General features: G+C 40.6%; 1 protein-coding gene and 1 long non-coding RNA gene across 2 annotated transcripts; both read left to right on the top strand.

Annotated features, from left to right (window-relative positions):
* The first annotated feature begins 2,541 nt into the window (after nucleotides 1-2,541).
* On the top strand, nucleotides 2,542-7,767 carry LOC145657624 (uncharacterized). Its single transcript, XM_081713838.1, has 5 exons — nucleotides 2,542-2,861; nucleotides 4,661-4,764; nucleotides 5,604-5,774; nucleotides 5,939-6,569; nucleotides 7,263-7,767. Exons 1-4 carry the CDS (start codon nucleotides 2,813-2,815, stop codon nucleotides 6,050-6,052), a joined length of 438 nt encoding a protein of 145 aa, XP_081569964.1. The 5' UTR covers nucleotides 2,542-2,812; the 3' UTR covers nucleotides 6,053-6,569; nucleotides 7,263-7,767.
* A 7,241-nt stretch (nucleotides 7,768-15,008) lies between these two features.
* LOC145657623 (uncharacterized) lies at nucleotides 15,009-15,621 on the top strand. The gene is made up of 2 exons (XR_014123499.1): nucleotides 15,009-15,276; nucleotides 15,432-15,621. It is a non-coding gene; the product is annotated as an uncharacterized LOC145657623 (long non-coding RNA).
* Nucleotides 15,622-19,339: the final 3,718 nt, after the last annotated feature.

Genomic DNA, 19,339 nt, shown 5'->3' with positions numbered 1-19,339 from the left:
AACTCCATAACAAATTGGGCCTGTTTCTTGTCTGATTAGCCTACTCAGATAAAATAAACTATGTAGCCTACTCAGATAAAGTAAACCTTATGAGATAGTTGGCACTTGGTTCTTTTTGAATCACACAAATTGAAATTAATCATTCAGTAATATGTATTCCTGATGAACACTTTTTCTATAATTAATATCAATGATACAACAGTTGTGTATAGTCAGCATTCTTAAGTACATGTAAAATTGATGTCTTTGTCAAAGTTAATTTATTTTCCATTGATTTATCAGCAGAGGAGATACTTCATCCTAACGAGACAAATGAAATGTTGCCATCACCACCCAAGAGATGCAAACCATCATCATTAGATACCTTCAGGAGTCAGTGCTACAAGGCCTTCCTGCAAAGGTGAACTCTTTGCACATTTCGCTTTTGTATGTAACTTTAATATCAATGGAAATAATTGTTAACAGAGCCAAAGATGCTAAAGCCATTATCACCATATGAGTGCTTTTGTCATGGTTGTAATATCTAATATACCAATCAGCAACAACATTAAACATTAGGCAGCAACTGAACAGTCAATCCATGAAGTTGATTGCTTGGAAGCAGTAAAAATGTATGAGCATAAGGATCTGAGCCACATTGACAAGGGACGACTGAGTCAGCATTCTCTCTTCCTTATTCTTTCAATTACATATTTATTTTTCTGACCATTTTAAGATAAAGCTGCCCAAAAGAAGAAAACACCCTGGCAGCACACTGAGGTGTAGGCTGTGGAAAGGCACATGAATCGATTGACTGTGAAAAGTGTTTAAGAGCTGAACCAGAAGCTCTAAAAAATCAGGATTGGCAGAACCTGAAATTTTTATGTCTATAACCTCATTACAGCCTATAAAAGAAAATTGCAATGTAAATAGGGTGAAGGTTACTCTGTTGTGCAATTTTTTATTTACATTTATGTGTGTCATTAAAACACACTGTCTCCTAAAGGTCTTCTTATTTTAGATTGTAAAAAGAATTTGAGCATTTACATTTTTTATTTGAAGTGCTAGTTATTTCCTAAAATGACACTAATTTGAAAGGAAAAATGTGAAACTACTTTTTTTAAGGAAATTTGAAATTTATGAAATCTCTTTTGTAAAATATAGGCGATGTAATTTTCAGGTTTGAGGTCCATTTGACTTCATTTGTTATGTTCATTTTGAAGTTCTATTCTAAAGTTGAATATTACAATTTAAATTGAGTTTGTCTTAATGTTTAATTAGTAGTTAATTTTAGTATAATAGTATTTAACTGCTGGGTAGTTGGGTACAAATCTAAAAAAAAAAAGTGATTGCACTCTAACAGTGGAAAATGGAAGCATTTGAAGGTTTCACTTGTGGGTATGTTATAGATTTTGAAAATATCTGGACAGTGTTCTACTCTTTGAACCCTTTGTACATGAGTTGATATATTTCACTGCTTCATCTATTAATATTCACTTAAATCACTAATATTCCAATCAAGCCTACATGTACAGCACTAGTTGCACTATGCAACTGATGCTTTGTGTCACTAGCACCATTTGCAGACCTCATTCTACAGTTCTACATTATCTAAGCTAAATTTCCTTCTGTATGTTAATTATTGATATAAATGCTTGTCACTTATATACACTTATTGTTGCAAGGTCCCCACAAATCAAATGGAAGTGTGTGAATTATGCAAAAAAACAATATGTAAATGAGGTCCCCATCAGCCATGTTATAGTTTTTTCATAAGTCCCCATTTAATGTGGTGGAGTCGTTACTTCATCAGTTCTGATGTTTGAAGTCGTGTGTAAGATAACAACGTGCTAGTTAGTTTACCTGATTTTTTTAAGGTACTTGACTTGTAATCAGAAGGTTGCTGGTTCAAGCCCCATGACTGCCCAGTTGCCACTGTTGGGCTCCTGAGTAAGGCCCTTAACCCTCAATTGCTCAAGTTGTACTCAGTCATAATTGTAAGTCGCTTTGGATAAAAGTGTCAGCTAAATGCTTTAAATGTGTGTGTGTGTGTGTGTGTATTCCAGGTCCAGTTACAGATTGTTCCAGTTCCAGATTGCATTACAGAGAAAATCTGGAGACAAGATTGTGCCTCCCCTGAGGAGCAATAAAAAAGGAGGAAGAAGCTAGAAAGAGAGACACGTTTGAGACTTTTGTTGATAGTATTTGATATTTTGACTTGGTGTATGAACTTCCCATTTTGACTTTGCCCTAATAATTTTTCCATTGTGTATTTGTAAATGTTCCACTTTGTTCCTTTTGTGTTCACTGGTAAGTAGGGAGTGACTGCCTTATTGTTTGGGATGTGGGTTTGCTCTGTGTTTTCCATGTAGGGTGTAAGTGTAGTTGTGTGTGTATTTTCTTTTGTCTGTGTAGGTTTAGTGAGTGTCCACTACACACTTGTTTAGCTGTTTTTTTTTTTTTTCACACTTCCTGTTACGGCCTGGAGCCTAGACGAGGTCATAAGTGTGTGTGTGTGTGTGTGTGTGTGTGTGTGTGTGTGTGTGTGTGTGTGTGATTAATTCCTATGTAACTCTGAAATGTTGGAAATAATCCCTTATAGAATTTCAAGCCCCTCTCCCTAAAAATCAATTTACAGCTGTCTAGTATGGTCTGTTAAATTCAATTTGGGGAGAAGTTTTATTTGTGTGTGTGTGTAGATTAATTTGTGTAAAAAGATGTCACTTTGCATGTGCAGCACCTGCTTCAGTGCTCTGGGAGTGTTTATAGTGCTGTGAGTTTAACATTTCATGACTGAGAGCTGCCTGCCCCAGCAACTTCACCCACAGCAACCATGACTTTGATCTTCATCTTCATTTGCACACTGCTCCTCTGGATTCAAGGTAACTCACTGCTTTACCTCTGTGAGGTATTCATGTGATACAGGTCTCATACTCTTATTTATTCAATATTCACAGTTTTAGTACTACTGAATAAAAACATGTGTACAGTTAATTGTTAACTTTTTTGTGTTTTGTATTCATTCTTTATTCATTCTCACACCATCAACTGTAGAACCATTCTTCTAGGAACCACAACACACTGACTCACGACAGTACAATTTTAACATAGATTTTTGTTTTTGTTTTGTATGTGTTTGGTATTACATCTGAAAAACTGTACAGACAGTATGTGGATGGTTAACCATATTATCTATGCCCATGAGCTGATCCAAGATCAGTGTATCTGGTTCCTCTTCACTGAGTCCTTAATCCCTTCAGACAGCTGCAGCTGAAAAAAAATACACCCCATTGTTATTATTCCTCTGGAGAAGTCATCAATCTGCTGATGGAGCTGCTTCCAGTTTCCTCTGTTGTGCCCAGTTTACCCCTGTGTCTCTCTCCAGTTTACCCCTGTGTCTCTCTCCAGTTTACCCCTGTGTCTCTCCAGTTTACCCCTGTGTCTCTCTCCAGTTTACTCCTGTGTCTCTCCAGTTTACCCCGCCTCTCTCCAGTCTACCCCGTCTCTCTCCAGTTAACCTTTGTCTCTCTCCAGTTTACCCCTGTGTCTCTCTCCAGTTTACCCCTGCTTCTATCCAGTTTACCCCTCCTCTCTCCAGTTTACCCCTGCCTCTACCTAGTTTATTCCTGCCTACCCCCAGTTTATAACTCAATAATTTACTATACTAACATTAGTAACACCTATTGTCATGAAACCTATAGAAACATACAAGAGTACTAATAATTAGACTGTGATCTTCTGGATGGAGATCTCAGATGTTGCTCCTGGGATCTGCTGGAGCCGTTCTCCCAGTATGGGGCTCACAGCCCGTAGTGCTCTGCTTACTAAGGGACACAGTTCTCACTGCTCCTGCTATTTAATGGCCCCTCCCACAAGGGAGGAAGGGAAGAGGGAAGAGACACAGTTTTGTTGGTTTGTTTGGCTTTTGGTTGCAATTTTGTATAACTTGTGTATGACCTTGTTTTCCCCATTTTTGGACTTTGTGCTTTGGCTTCGCCCCTTCTGCTTCAGTAGCATTTGCATATATACATGTAGATATTGGACAGAGAGTGTAAATATTGTTTTGTTTGGTACTTTGGTGTTGGATACTGGTGGTAGGGAGTGACTGCCATTTTTGTTGGGTGTGGGTTTTGCTTCTGTTTATCTGTCAGGTAGGAAAGTCTGTTATATGTTTCTTTTGTTTGTTGGGATTATTTAGTGTGTATTTTTCTTCCATTAGTGTGGATTTTGTTTATTGTTTTGGCCTGGGTCACTGCTGAAGACATTGCACCAATAAGATTGTTTGTAAATAATATCCTCTGTGAAATACACCAAAAGGAGACTTCCATTTGTGCTTTTGTTTGTTTTATTGCTATTCACTTTTTACAGCTTACATTCTGTTAGCAATTTATCTTTCATTTTCCTTGTTATGGCCTCACAGCCTGGACGTGGTTGTAACAAATGCTTAATTCTTCTGAGGAGATCTTCATACTCCACACGCACTCCAGTTGCATTGGATAAAAGTCCAATTACGCATTCTGACACTGAAGTCATAGCAGAGAACTTTTTTTTTGCTGGTCTTGCAAAAAGTGAGTGATGGTGATTCCTGCACTGATGAGGACATCTGCAAAATCCTTAATTTATATAAAAAGGAAATGCAGCCTGCTAAGTCCAGTTCATCTGAAATATGTTTGCATTCTAGGGTTCGGAGTGACAAGGTCAGCAGCTGCACCTTCCCAGTACTCAGAGTCTGAAATCAGCACAGCAACAATGAACTCTGGGAGATCCCTTACCACAGACAGTCAGGTAGTGAGCGACGTCCTTCCCACAAATGCATCACTACAGATGGCACGAGGTACAGCCACCCAAATTGATTTGAACCTTAGCACAGGACAAAGCTCTCCATCAGTGTCATCAACAGACTTGAAGTGTGCTGCTGTTAATATTACAGTTGATTCTTTGGATAGGCTTGTTGAATCAAGTGTGATAGGGAGTGAAACTGACTCTACTACAATATTTAGTGCTCTTGATTCATTTTCTTGGGTTTCATTCACATGTAGCCTAAGTAGATCTGATATTTCAGAAGTTCCAACAAACTGTGGCTTGTTTAACAGGGTACTTAGGTATCTTCAGGCCATATTCATGAGTTATTTTAAAGAGCAGTCCTCTATCAAATGCGAGAGCCAGCCAACCTCCCACCACTCTGCTTTGCAGCTCTCTAATGATCATGGTGTTTCCCTGGTTGATGATCTTATTGTAACATACACAAACAATATAATCAATGAGATTATAAATGTTTATTACTCAGAAATATAATCTGAGTTTTAAGAACCTGTGAGACCGAAAGGTTCAAAAGAGAATCTAGTCTCCCACCATGAAGCGCATGGTATAATGGAGAGTTTGGAAAAAATCACAAGTAGCAGAGCTTCATCCAGGAGCAGTGTGAAGAACTGAGATCTAGGAGGAAGGAAGGACATTTCATTCTCTAAGATGGACACGGTTTTTAATAAGATATTCCTGTAGGCTGCTCTTCAAATCAGGTTGAGGGATTTTTCAGCAAGGAGTTCCAAAGTAAAACAACACAGGTTGTCAGTAATTTTCTCCTGAGAACATGAGAGAAATTTTCTGCCTCTGTCTCCAAACAGTGTTCCAAGGTTTCCAGCCCAGCTGTGAGTGGGGTACGTATTTATTCCACAGTAAAGGACAGAGTAACTGACAGCTGTTTCATGGATCCAATCTGTGTGGTGCTGAAAAGGAACTATGGGTTCCGTTTCAGTATTCCAAAGAAAGTTACTAATATCAACGTTCACTGGAAGGTAGGTATAACTTTTTATATACCTCACACCAGTCATGTGAAATTACATTATACACTGCTGTTCCACAGCTCACTGGAACAATGGATTATTTTGAAGGAGCACTTTTGGCTACTTTTGTGAATGCTGATTGTTCAATTTGCTTTGTTTAATTCTTGCTCTTCAAGAAGTCAAATAAAGTGAACCCTGTTGGCCTGGTAGCTGATGACCACAAGCCCAGCCCCTCCTCTGGACATCTTCAGGACTATAAGTCTATCAGGCAGAATGCTCGTGTTTCATAAGCATTTTATTATGGTGACTGATGCTGCAGTTCTGATTAATCTCATCTTTTGCAGCTTCACACATAGAACCAAATGCTTTTACGTCCTCTAGAAAAAAAGGCCGTAAACTTCTGCCTCGAAAGTGTTCAGCCATCTCCAAAATCATGCGAGCCTCATTCAGATGCATGGCAAAACCATCATAAACACTGGTTCATTGATATTGATGAATAAAGGCTTTCTGTAGCTCAGTCCTGGATTAGTGTTTATTTAATAATATGTGGATTTTTCTTAGTTAGGGTGTCGTTGGGAGCGAAAAACTTGAAACCTGATATTCCATGTCCCTCAGAAATTTCAAACCTTTTTTTTTAGGGTTGATTGTGTTTTAAATGTTTTAATATACCATCTAAATAATTCTGTGATTATTTGTATTTGTCTATGTGATGTAAATGCTTGAGACCCTAGGCTACAAAATACACGACTCAGGCCACTCCCACTGTCCTGCTTGGAAATAGAGACCAAGATGAAAGACAGCTCAGAAGTAAGTAAAATTTACAAAGCTTCAGAAGGGCATAAAGATCACATTTGGACTCTGGATACATAAGAGATACAATGGGGAGCTCATAATTGAAGCTATACAGTCTGCTAAACAAAAGTTAACAGCAATGGCATCAAAACTGCAGACACATACAAAAGAAGCAACAGCCAAAAGAGTAAATGCTTCTTCAGCAATGAACCAACCAAAGCGTACTTTCAGTAGCAGTGCATCATAACCCTCACTGTGGATCCAGCCAGAGATAAAACAACAGCACAGAAAGAATATATGGGAGAATGACTCATCACAGAGCACCACTGCTCAGTGCTTAGAAGATCTCAAAGCAGAGCACCACAATCTCCCAGAGCAGGAAATGGTCAGCTTTTCAAAAACAGGTATCCAAAAGTGGGTCTGAAACATGAAGAACATGGTGGCCCCTGGCCCTGATATGATCTACGCCTACAGGCTAAAAAAATATATAGCTCTGCATGGCTGACTAGCAGAACAAATGAACTACCCGCTCCCATCTGGGCTGACTAACAGAAGAACCCCCACTAGGGCCAAACACCATCCATCTACAGATCAGTAACCTGCCTGTCCACAACATGGAAGATCCTATCAGGAATATTAGCCACCAAGCTGAATGATGATATATGTAATGTTATGTCTGCCTGTGTGTCCGTCTTCCCTGAATTCCAGGTTTTGCCTCTGCCTCTCCGGTATCCCTCATCCCAATCCACACCAGGTTTCCTGGTGAGCAGAGCACCATATAAAAGGAAGAGGAAGAGACAAGGGCTCAGCTTAGGATTTGTTGGAGAAATGATTGTTGTTGATAGTGTTGCTGCATTTCGATCTTGTTAGTTTTGCTTTGTGTGTATGATTTTGGATTCACCCCTTGATATAACGGTTTTCTTGGCCCCTTTTGGTTTGATTGCTGTATAATGTATGTTTTTTTGTATCTTGTATATATGTCTTGTCCTGTACATAATTACACACTGGTTGTAGGGAGTGGCTGCCATTTTGTTTGGGTGTGGGTTTATCTTTGTTTATAACAATGTATTCATTGTATGTTTCTTTTTGTTAGCTTAGTCAGTCATCTTTTTGTTTCTAGTGTGGTTTTGTTTGTTGTGTAGGCCTTGGTCACTCATGACAGGATTGCACCTGTTTATTGCCCTTAAAGACCAAAACTTGTAAATACACTAGATCTTTGCTGTCAACTTTGTCTAGTTATTCATTCCATTACTAATTTCTACTGCTGTAGAAAGAAAGAGACAATGACTGGGTAGGTGATGCACCTACCCAGGACCTTCAGCAAGAATCATGTCATTTCAACTGGAAAGGTGTGGTTGGCTAATAGTACAAATAGAAAATGTCTTCAGACCTGGAGGACACCCACTAATACCTTGAAGAATCCCTATCACACGGGAATCATTAGGCAGTAATGAGATGGACGGCAACATTCAAGTACCTCTGTAGGGTAAGGCAAGTCCTCAAGACTCAGTTGACTGGGAACAATAAGATCATGAGCATAACACGTATGCCATGCCAGTGATCAGCTATCCAGCAGGCATGATAAGTTGGCAAAGAGAAGAACTGCAAGCTGCCAACATCGAGTCTAGGAAACAATGTATGGGACACTCCACCCAAAAGCTGCAAACACCAAAAGGAATGAGGGTGAAGTTGACTAACCAGTTGACTAAACACCATCTACCTGTAACTCCATTAAAAACAGCATCTATGCATACCTCCATCAAAAACATCATCTATCTATACATTGTGGTGGAATTTTGGATAAACAGCAAGTCAGACGTGATTAAAAGAGTAATTTAATAAAGAAAATAGGACATACAGAACACAGCTGTGTGAGAACTAATGCTCTGAAGCAAAAGCTCTAAAGGGGTAGACTGGCTCTGCTCCTTATACCTAAACTTCACCCCCAGAGAGGGATGCTCTGTATCCCTGTTTACCCATTCCCTGCTCCTTATGCCTAGACTTCACCCCCAGAGAGGGGTGCTCTGTAATCTGTTTACCCATTCCTTGCTCCTTATACCTAGACTTCACCCCCAGAGAGGGGTGCTCTGTAATCTGTTTACCCATTCCTTGCTCCTTATGCCTAGACTTCACCCCCAGAGAGGGGTGCTCTGTAATCCTGTTTACCCATTCCCTGCTCCTTATGCCTAGACTTCACCCCCAGAGAGGGGTGCTCTGTAATCCTGTTTACCCATTCCCTGCTCCTTATGCCTAGACTTCACCCCCAGAGAGGGGTGCTCTGTAATCCTGTTTACCCATTCCCTGCTCCTTATGCCTAGACTTCACCCCCAGAGAGGGATGCTCTGTAATCTGTTTACCCATTCCCTGCTCCTTATGCCTAGACTTCACCCCCAGAGAGGGGTGCTCTGTAATCTGTTTACCCATTCCCTGCTCCTTATGGCGATGAACATTCCTGCAGTACCAGAGCACTCACCAGGACAGACACAGTTTGCAAGATAAGCCTAAGCCTAATTCCTCTTTACCACACATTCGAGGTCACGACACATGCAGGTCATAAGGCAACATTGCCACAGTCGTTTTGTTCACACAATATACAGAGACAGAGTGTGCAGACTAAACTATTCATATAGTATTATATGATGAAAGGATTAACATGATTATATATGAATCATTACATACGAATCACACGATAATACATGATCGAATAATATTTTCCATCACAACATCCATCAAAAACACCATGTACCTGTACCTCCATTAAAAAAACATTTACCTGTACCTCCATTAAACACCATCTACCTGTACCTCCATCAAAAACACCATCTACCTGTACCTCCATCAAAAACACCACCTACCTGTACCTCCATTAAAAAAACCACCTACCCATACCTCCATCAAAAACACCATAGACGCATATCTCCATCAAAAACACCATCTACCCATACCTCCATCAAAAACACCATCTACCTGTACCTCCATTAAAAAAAATTTACCTGTGCTTCCATTAAACACCATCTATCCGTACCTCTAAAAAAAACATGATCTACCTGTACTTTCATCAAAAACACTACCTACTTGTACCTCCAACAAAGACATTAAACTTATATTACTTAGCTGATGCTTTGTTCCAAGGCAACTTACAATTATGACTGATTACAACTTGAGTGTTAAGAGTTTTACTCAGGGGCCCAACAGTAGCAGGGCTTGAATCCACAACCTTCTGAATACAAATCAAGTAGCATAACCACTGAGCTACCACCACCCCACCATCTACCCCTACCTACATCAAAAACACCATCTATCTGTACCTCCTTCAACATCTTGGTCTAGGGAAAAGGAATATACCAGTATGTTGTCAAGGTAAACAATGATGGATATACCCAGATCTAATTAATCTTCTGAAGTCTCAGGGCATTTTCTCTGTTTTTGCATACTTTCTTAAATTTACTTTAAAGGTGATACCCATATGTTTTACATGAAAATGTTTAGACAAATCTCAGCTCTATTCCTAATGAGGTACCATTTGACCTAGAGCACTGCATAAAGAAATATCAACTGTTTTGATGTTGGAAATAACATCAAACTGTGACCCAAACTGTTTGGGTCACAAATGTAGTGAAATATATGAATAAAGTAGTATAGAAATGTGTAATAAATGTTTAAAATGAAATTTTGTACAATCATTTCTTGATTAAAAGTGTGGTCTGTCACATTACTTTCACCAAATCTTAGAGGGACTGACATAAAATATGACTGAACAATGACTTTAAATTAGATATTAAGCCTCACAGAATATCAAAATATAAAGCTTCATGTGTACAAATGAAAAATGAGCAATATAACTATAACCAAAATATGCCAAAAACCAGAAAAGTCTCATCTGCACAGAACAGTATTCAGCATAGCCAAAACATGTCCATCCATCTATATACTATACTACCTTTCACACTAAAACTCCTACAATGTAAACTTTTGCTATTTGACAGTCAAACATAAGTCATGACTATTGTATTACAAATCAATTTCACAAATTATGCACAAAAGCAGCAATGAGGATATTTCACCAGAAGGGTATTAGGAACTCTGTGGTCCCAGCAAGGCTTCAGCCTGCTGTCCTTCTATACGTAGAAGACACTGAGGTGGAGGTGGAGGCGTAAATGTACTCCTGCTCTAAGGCCTGCTGAATATACTGCTCCATCACTCGGTTTTCCTACTGAGATAAAGGGTAAACCTTACACTGAGGAGGGCAGGTGTTATCCAGTAGTTTGATGGAGAAGTCGGTTTTTCTGTGTGGGGGAAGCTGTGTGGCCTTTACTGGGCTGAATACCTCAGTGAGGTCTTGATAGGGAGCTGGGATGGAGATGTCAGACTCAGCGCTGGACTCTTGATGGAGGTGAACTGGGGGTGGTGAGTGTGTAACCAGGCTAGTCCTCATCTGATGGGACGAGAGGTGTGTAGTGTGTAGTGTAGTGTAGTGTAGTGTAGTGTAGTGTAGTGTGTAGTGTGTAGTGTAGTGTAGTGTAGTGTAGTGTAGTGTGTAGTGTGTAGTGTAGTGTAGTGTAGTGTGTAGTGTGTAGTGTAGTGTAGTGTAGTGTGTAGTGTAGTGTAGTGCGGTCCTGGGCAGGAGTAAGTGTGTCCCTCCTGCTGGATGACTGGCCTACCGTGACAAGAGGGGGAATCAATAATTAATAAAGAAACGTGTTCTGTATGGAGGGCGCTGGTCTATGATATGATAAGATCAGAAAATACTTTATTATCATTGTACTTGTACAACAAAACAGGTAGCTCACAGCATCAATAAAAATAATAAAATAATATAATAGAAATAGAATGGCAATAAAAAACAAACATTTGCAGGGCTTCATATGTATACAGCAGACATGGAAAGTGCAAAAATGATGTGTGAACAAGAAGTGTAAACAGTGAGGTGAGTGTAGGAATATGGAGGGTGTCATTAAACATGTTCTCTTTACTAGGAATGAGGCCTTTGGTTTTTCTTATTTAGTTCATTTAATCAGGGTAGTGATAAACTGAATGTTAGGCGGTGTTGGTGTAGCTATAGGGAGAGTGAGCCACTAACCTGGACAGCAGGGGGCGACATAGTCCACCTCAGCAGGACTAAAGAGAGAGAAAGAGAGAGAGAGAGAGAGAGAGAGAGCGAGAGCGAGAGCGAGAGAGCGAGTGAGAGAGAGAGAGAGTGCGAGCAGTGGGGTGTAACTCAGATTTGCATTACCATGGCTGAGTGATTCTCTTTCTCCCAGAATAGAGCCACACTTTCACCAGATGTTCTGGTCTGTTCAGATAAGCTCACTCAGGCACAAGAAACTGTCTGGTAACATTGATAAAGATGTTTATCTCTTATAAAAGAGCAGACAATGTCCAAAATTAAGCTTTATTTCAGTGGAAGTAAGAGAAATTCCAGGACACAGAACAGAATACAGACAGAGCTATTGCATTCTGTTCTCCTACACTGGTCAGAACTCCGTGCTTCACCTCTGAGCCGCCCACAGTCCAGTTTACCACTCACACTGAGTTTAGTGCCTCATCCACAAGTCGACCACAGTGATACATTCTAATGAAGCATCATCCAAAAACTTCTTTCACATTATAGTGACTACACACACACAAACACACAAGCTTCATATTTCAGAAATGGATAATTAAAAAAAAAAATTAATTACTTTTCCCAAACTAATTTTTGCATTTAGCTTACACTTTTATCCAAAGCAACTTAGAGTTATAACTGAATACAATTTGAGCAATTGAGGGTCTTTCTCAGGGGCCCAACAGCAGAGAGGTGAACTGGCAACCTTTTGATTAATAGGCAAGTACCTTAACCAGTGAGCTACCATACATAACATAAATAAGCATTATGACACTGTCCTAATATTTAATGAATATTGATGATTTAGTTTTTTTTGTATTGTCATGACAGCTAAGAGAGGAGGAATTTGGTGTATTATAGTTTTTATACGATTGCTTAAGGCTGTTTTTGAAAACAGGGCTCATTTTGTAAAATTACTACACACAGTTCACACAGCCACACAAAAGTAGCAGAACACCTCAGTTCTTTTGAAAAATAATGTATATGATAACATGACAATGTGATGATGGTATGTAATCTGTCTAACGTGAGTGTGTGGACTGTGGTGATGGTGTGTAGTCTGTATAACGTTTGTGTGTAGACTGTGTTTTTGTAAGGATTCAGGTTGCCATGGCGATGGAGAACTCCATTATGTGTGATTGCAGCCACAATGTGATGTTACCACCATGTTAGCCCTGGACAGTCAAAATATATCTGTGGCCAGTGATGTTTCTCCCTCTTCTTACGTTTGTCAGGTTAACACCAGACAACATTGCAACGTACATGTAAAAAGGTTGTGTGCAGCAAATAATACTGAAGTGAACACATCACATGACTACATTACATACCTCCATATATTTATGCCGCAAGTCTTTTACTTAAAGTCAGATAAACTAGTAGAATTGATGTCATGTTAGATTTCTGTGTCTAAAGTAGAGAAGTGTATTTAGTAGAAGTGACACCATGTTACCTTCTGGATACGTGTATACTGCATTCAAAACCATTAGGGTGGTACCAATCCTCAAGAAGGGCACACTTGACAGCTCCAGCGTTACCAACTACAGATCGGTATTATTTCTCTCTTTCCTCTCAAAAGCCCTTGAACGAGCAGTTTATAATCCATTGTTTATCTTTCTCACCCAGAACCAGCTGCAAGATCCCAATCAGTCTGGCTACAAACTGGCACATTCTACAGAAACAGCCCTCATAGCAGTGACTGAGAAACTTCATGCTGCCAAACAGTCATCTGTTTTGATTCTTCTAGACCTTTCAGCAGTCTTTGACACAGTGAACCACAACTTTTTTCTCTCTGTTCTTTCCAGGCTTGGTGTGACTGGCTCTGCTTGGAGATGGTTTCAGTCCTATCTGGAGGGATGATCCTATCAGGTGACATGGAGAGGATCCACATCCAAACCGTGTAGGTGTTCCACAGGGCTCAGTATTGGGCCCCCTTCTCTTCTCTTTGTAAACTCGTTCTCTTGATGATGTAATATCTTCTCATGGTTTCTCCTACCACTGCTATTCCGATGAAACTCAATTATTTCTTTCTTTTTCACACTCTGACATGTAGGTCTCCAGACGTATCTCGGCATGCTTGACTGACATCGCATCATGGATGACAACCCAACCCAGTAAAACTGCTCAACCCCAGTAAAACTGAGCTTCTGTTCATCCCAGGTACTCCCAATCCTTACCATGACCTCACTGTTTCCTTTGAGAACTCCCTGGTATCATCATCCGAAGCTGCCCGTAGCTTGGGCGTAACTTTGGACAACCAGTTGTCGTTCTCAACTCATTTTTCTAATCTAACCCGGTCTTGCAGATTCCTTGTTTGTAACATGAAGGATTCTACCCTTTCTTTCACAGGAAGCCACCCAGGTGCTTGTGCAGTCTCTTGTGATCTCAAAGCTAGACTACTGCAACTCAGTACTTGCTGGTCCTCCTCTAAGAGCCATCAAACCTCTTGTCCAGAATGCAGCAGCACGACTGGTCTTCAATCTTCTGAAGTTCACACGTTACTCCACTGCTGCGCTCCCTTCACTGGCTCCCTGTAGCTGCACGCATCAGATTTAAAACCTTGATGCTTGCCTACAAAGCCAAAAATGGACCAGCCCCTTCATACATGAAGTCAACGTTTAAAGCCCGAGCCGTACCTCATGTACTTCGAACCTCAAGTACGGCTCCGCTTGAAATACCTTGCTTCAGGTCTCATGGACAACAAGCACCGAGACTATTTTCTGTCCTGACTCCAAGATGGTGGAATGAACTCTCACTTGCTGTCCGGACAGCAGAGTCCCTTGCAGTCTTCAAACGCAGACTGAAGTCCCATCTATTTATGGAATATTTAAAGGACAACTGACCCTGCTCCCATATTGACTGACTAATTTAATATTTATTGTAGGGCATTATTTATGTTGTTTAACAAACTCTAGCATATTTTGTTTATAACACTTATTATTTATAGCACATATCATAGTTTAAGATAGACCTTATATATTTTGCACTTCTAGGTATCAGCATTCATCCCTGTATTCTACATTATTCTAGTTCATTGGTATGTTTAATTCTAACCTACTGTACTTGGATATATTCTATGAGTACATGGCAATGTACTTTTGTAAGTCACTCTGGATAAGCGTGTCTGCTGAATGCTGTAAATGTTAGATTTCTGTGTCTAATGTAGAGAAGTATGTTTAGCAGAAGGGATTTGTGTAAAGTCTGAGGCTGAGAATTTGCTTATAGTTGTGCAGATCTGGGCTGAGGTTTCGCTGTCTGAGTCTCAGATTTCACTAACTGTGAGAGTTTTAATTATAGTGTGTAAGGAACCATAAAAAAAACTGAAACACAGAGAGGCCACAGAGAGTATTTAGTAAACATGTATTAATACAGAGAGGCTACAGAGATTCTTTAGTAGATGTGTATTAATACAGAGAGGCCACAGAGAGTATTTGGTAGATGTGTATTAATACAGAGATGTCACTTTGCATGTGCAACACCTGCTTCAGTGCTCTGGGAGTGTTTATAGTCCTGTGAATTTAACACTTCATGACTGAGAGCTGCCTGCCCCAGCAACTTCACCCACAGCAACCATGACTTTGATCCCCATCTTCATCTGCACACTGCTCCTCTGGACTCAAGGTAACTCACTGCTTTACCTCTGTGGTGAACTATCCATGTGACACACGTCTACTACTCTTATTTAAAATGCACTATTCACAGATTTAGAGTAACTAAACAAAAGTATCTGTACAGGCAAATGTTACCTTTTTATGATTTTATTATTTCTTACCCAGGATCCAGAGGGCAGGTAACAGTGACTCAAGATTCAGTGAAATCTGCTCTTCCAGGAGACACAGTCACCATCAGCTGTAGGACCAACCCTGCAGTGCACCGCTGGAGTGATGGAGATGAAGGGATATTCTGGTACCTGCAGAAACCTGGAGAAGCTCCTAAACTCCTGATTAGATATGTGAAAACATTACAGTCAGGAACTCCAGCTCGTTTCAGTGGTAGTGGATCTGGATCTGACTTCACTCTGACCATCAGAGGAGTCCAGACTGAAGATGCAGGAGATTACTACTGTCAGAGTGAACATAGTGGTAATGTGTTCACACAGTGTTAGAGAGTCGTACAAAAACCTCCCTCAGTCAGACTGCACAGAGACTGCACTGCTGCAGCTGGGACCTCCTGCAGGTGTGGAGGGGGAGGATGTGATACAGTAGAATGACATTCTATGGAGGAGAGGAACCACAATAGACTTTCAACGAAACACACAAACTGACAAATGAAGATAGAATGTATCCAGTGTTATGCGAAGACTAATTACATGGCGCTGAATCTCACCGCTGTGCTACTGCCCATGTGTTAGTGGCACTTGTGCTGAACTGGAGACTGGTGCAGTCTGTTAAACATATTATGGGTACATATTCTCTATTACAGAACCCCAAAGTATTTACCATCTTTTCACAAAACCTTTTCATGACATATTTTATGTTGATATCACCTCTAAGAATGATGCACATATCAGGATTCATGGAGACACACAGAACCACAGCAATAGTGTCTCTGCTCCTGCCAGTGTCTCTCAGTCTCCTGGTTAAACTCCTGATGACAGGAGCAGGTAACAGTTAACCAACTGGAGATTTGCTAAAAGGACATTACTGATGCAGCAGCTTCACTCTCACAACTACAGGAAGCACAGGAGTGTGTGTGTGTGTGTGTGTGTGTGTGTGTGTGTGTGTGTGTGAGAGAGAGAGAGAGAGAGAGAGAGAGAGAGAGAGAGAAAGAGAGCAGTGGGTTGAAACAGATTTGATATATGTTAATATGATTATTAACTTTATGTGCAATAAACTATGTGCTAGAAGTGCTAGAACAATTAGTACTTGTACTGTATGCAATGAAAATAAAGGTCTATCTATCTATCTATCTATCTATCTATCTATCTATCTATCTATCTATCTATCTATTGTGGCGGAAATTCAATGAAACGGGGAGTCAGATGTGGATAATAAGTAAAAAAGGTTTTAATAGAAAAGAAAGATTCCACAGAGTGTGGGGCTCACTACCAAGAGAAGCCCCGAGTCATACAGAACATTGCTTGATATACAATTCTAACTGTATGCCTTGACCAATCACGGACTTCCTGCCTCTTGTTGCTATGGCTCATACACCATTAAGCTTTAAGCGTTGCTTATCTCTTTCAGGCCGGCTGGTAACAATCTTGCTTGAGTGTCATCCCTTAATTGCAGGCAGTAAAGCAATTGCAGGCAATAAAACGAGAGACATCTTCCTGCTTATCTGATCTACTGTCTCACTCCCTTAAAGTTCTTTGCTTACATAAACATTTTTCCTAGGGAACAGGATACTGCTGAATGTATGTGAATCACTGAAGCACATAGTATTTCCTTTACACTATCTATCTATCTATCTATCTATCTATCTATCTATCTATCTATCTATCTATCTATCTATCTATCTATCTATCTATCTATCTATCTATCTATCTATCTATCTATCTATCTATCTATCTATCTATCTATGAATAAAAAGTTTTATTAATGCACTGAATTTCAGAAGATTTTTGAAAATGGGTTTGATATTAAAAGTCCCCTACAGAGATTCCAATAAAGTCATTGCACATAAACCTCTGTCATGCTCCAGTAATTATACATAACACAAAGGCTCACATTTAAAATTAATTCAAGACACGGAGAGTATGGGGAAACATGATAAACAATCACACTAAGGCAAACAAGGGAAGCAGGCTATAACAGACTCATGGCTACGAAACACAAAGGCTAGGAAACTCGAAGGCTATGATAAACACATAGACACAGACTACAAAGAAACAAAACCATATGAAATAAGCATGTACAGAGTCAAGAAACAAGCAATGAACTGCCAAAACACAGGGATCAAGAAGGGTTTAAATGCATGAACTAAATGAGGGACGGGTGTTGAAAATCAAACGACGTGCGGAGAAAACAAAACTATGGAATGGAACTAAAAAAACACAAGACAGGGGAAACACAGAACATGGAAGCTGGGAGGGACTGATTGTGACAGTACCCCCCAACCCCCCATCCCAAAGCATGCAACACCTGGGCGCGCACAAACAGGAACCACCAAAACAAAACAGGACTAGGACAAGATACCAACAGAAACAGAACGGAGAAGACGTAGAGCAGAGAGGACCCAGACGAGACACAGGAGCATAAACAGGAGCCAAACAAGGGGCACGATGAGCAACAGGCACAGGAACAGAAGCAGACACAGGAGCAGACACTGAAAACGGAGCAACAGGAGAAGACTGAACAGGACAAGAACCAGGAGCAAAAGCAGGAATAGACACAGGAACCGAAGGAACAGGAGCGACAGCAACAGGAGCAGAAACAGCAGCAGCAGAAGTGGATGTGGAAGTGGAAGCAGAACCAACAACAGAAACAGACTGAGGATGAAAAAAGTGCCAGGAGGGAGGCCGAGGAGAAACAACAAAAGACAATAAACGATGAGGTACGACTGGAGGCACAAAAGGACGAAGAAAACAAAAATGCAAAACAGACCAGGCCAATGACAAAGGAACAGGAACAAAAACGGACACAGGCACTGGATTGAGCACAGAAAGGGGCACAGGGACAGACAACACAACAGGAGGAAAGACAACACCAGGCAACGCAGAAGGCAAAAATGATGGGGCAGGAGGAGCAGGCAACAAAGGAGACACAGGAGGCACACAGGCAACAGGACACACAGGCTGGGGCAGGAGGGCTGGAACCCAGGGTCAGAGGCAGCAGGAGACACAAATCTAGCAGGATGGGCAGGGAACATGAGGCCTGTGAAACAGGAGGCAGGTCTAAGGACACAGAAGAGACTGGAGAAATGGCAGTGGCAGCCTTTTGGGGCACAGAAGAGCTTCAAGGCATGAGGCACGGGAGCTCGTGGAGTGGCTTCTTCCACTCCAGGAACAGGAACGGGTGGGTCCAGAGGCGCGGCTATGGGAACAGACCTGGTAACAGGACGGACGGGCAGCTTCTCTCATGCCTGGAATAGTCTCAGGACGGGTGGCGTCGCTCAGGATGGGCGGCATCTCACGCCGGGAACAGGACCAGGATCAGTCTGAGTGGCATCTCTAGTAGCAGATGAGGGACGGAGAAAACGAAACTAAGGAGCAGAACCAGGGAGTGCAGCAAAACAGACGACAGGGAAACCATGACAACAGGGACGCCAGGAGGGTGGCCATTCATGACAGTCATATACAAATATTTGATTGTCAGAAATATTGAGTACTGTTCTTTTCTTATTTTTTGGAGTTGTAGGTGGATGCTGTGTTTTGGTTTTTTAGTTTTTTGCTTTGTTCAAGTTCAAGTTTGGTTTATTTGTCACGTACATAGTCATACATGGTATAACTCGCAGTGAAATGGTTTGAGAGTGCTCTGTTCAAACTGAGGAAAAAAACACAGGGGTGTATAGGGAAATATATCTACATCTATATATATACAAAAATATATATATATAACAATGTATGTACAATATATGTATATGTATATATACACAATGTACAATGTATATATGGATATATGGATGTGTGTATGTACACAATGTGCAAATCTAACTTACAAATTTACAGTCACTTGGTGGTGGTGGTCCCCACAGTTTATCAGTTTCCCTGATTCAGGGCCCGAATGGCCTGTGGGAAGAAGCT

This window comes from Electrophorus electricus, chromosome 4 (assembly GCF_041902795.1).
Source record: "Electrophorus electricus isolate QZ-2024a chromosome 4, ASM4190279v1, whole genome shotgun sequence".
NCBI classification, from domain to species: Eukaryota; Metazoa; Chordata; class Actinopteri; order Gymnotiformes; family Gymnotidae; genus Electrophorus; species Electrophorus electricus.
This window is presented reverse-complemented; position numbering and strand designations above follow the sequence as displayed.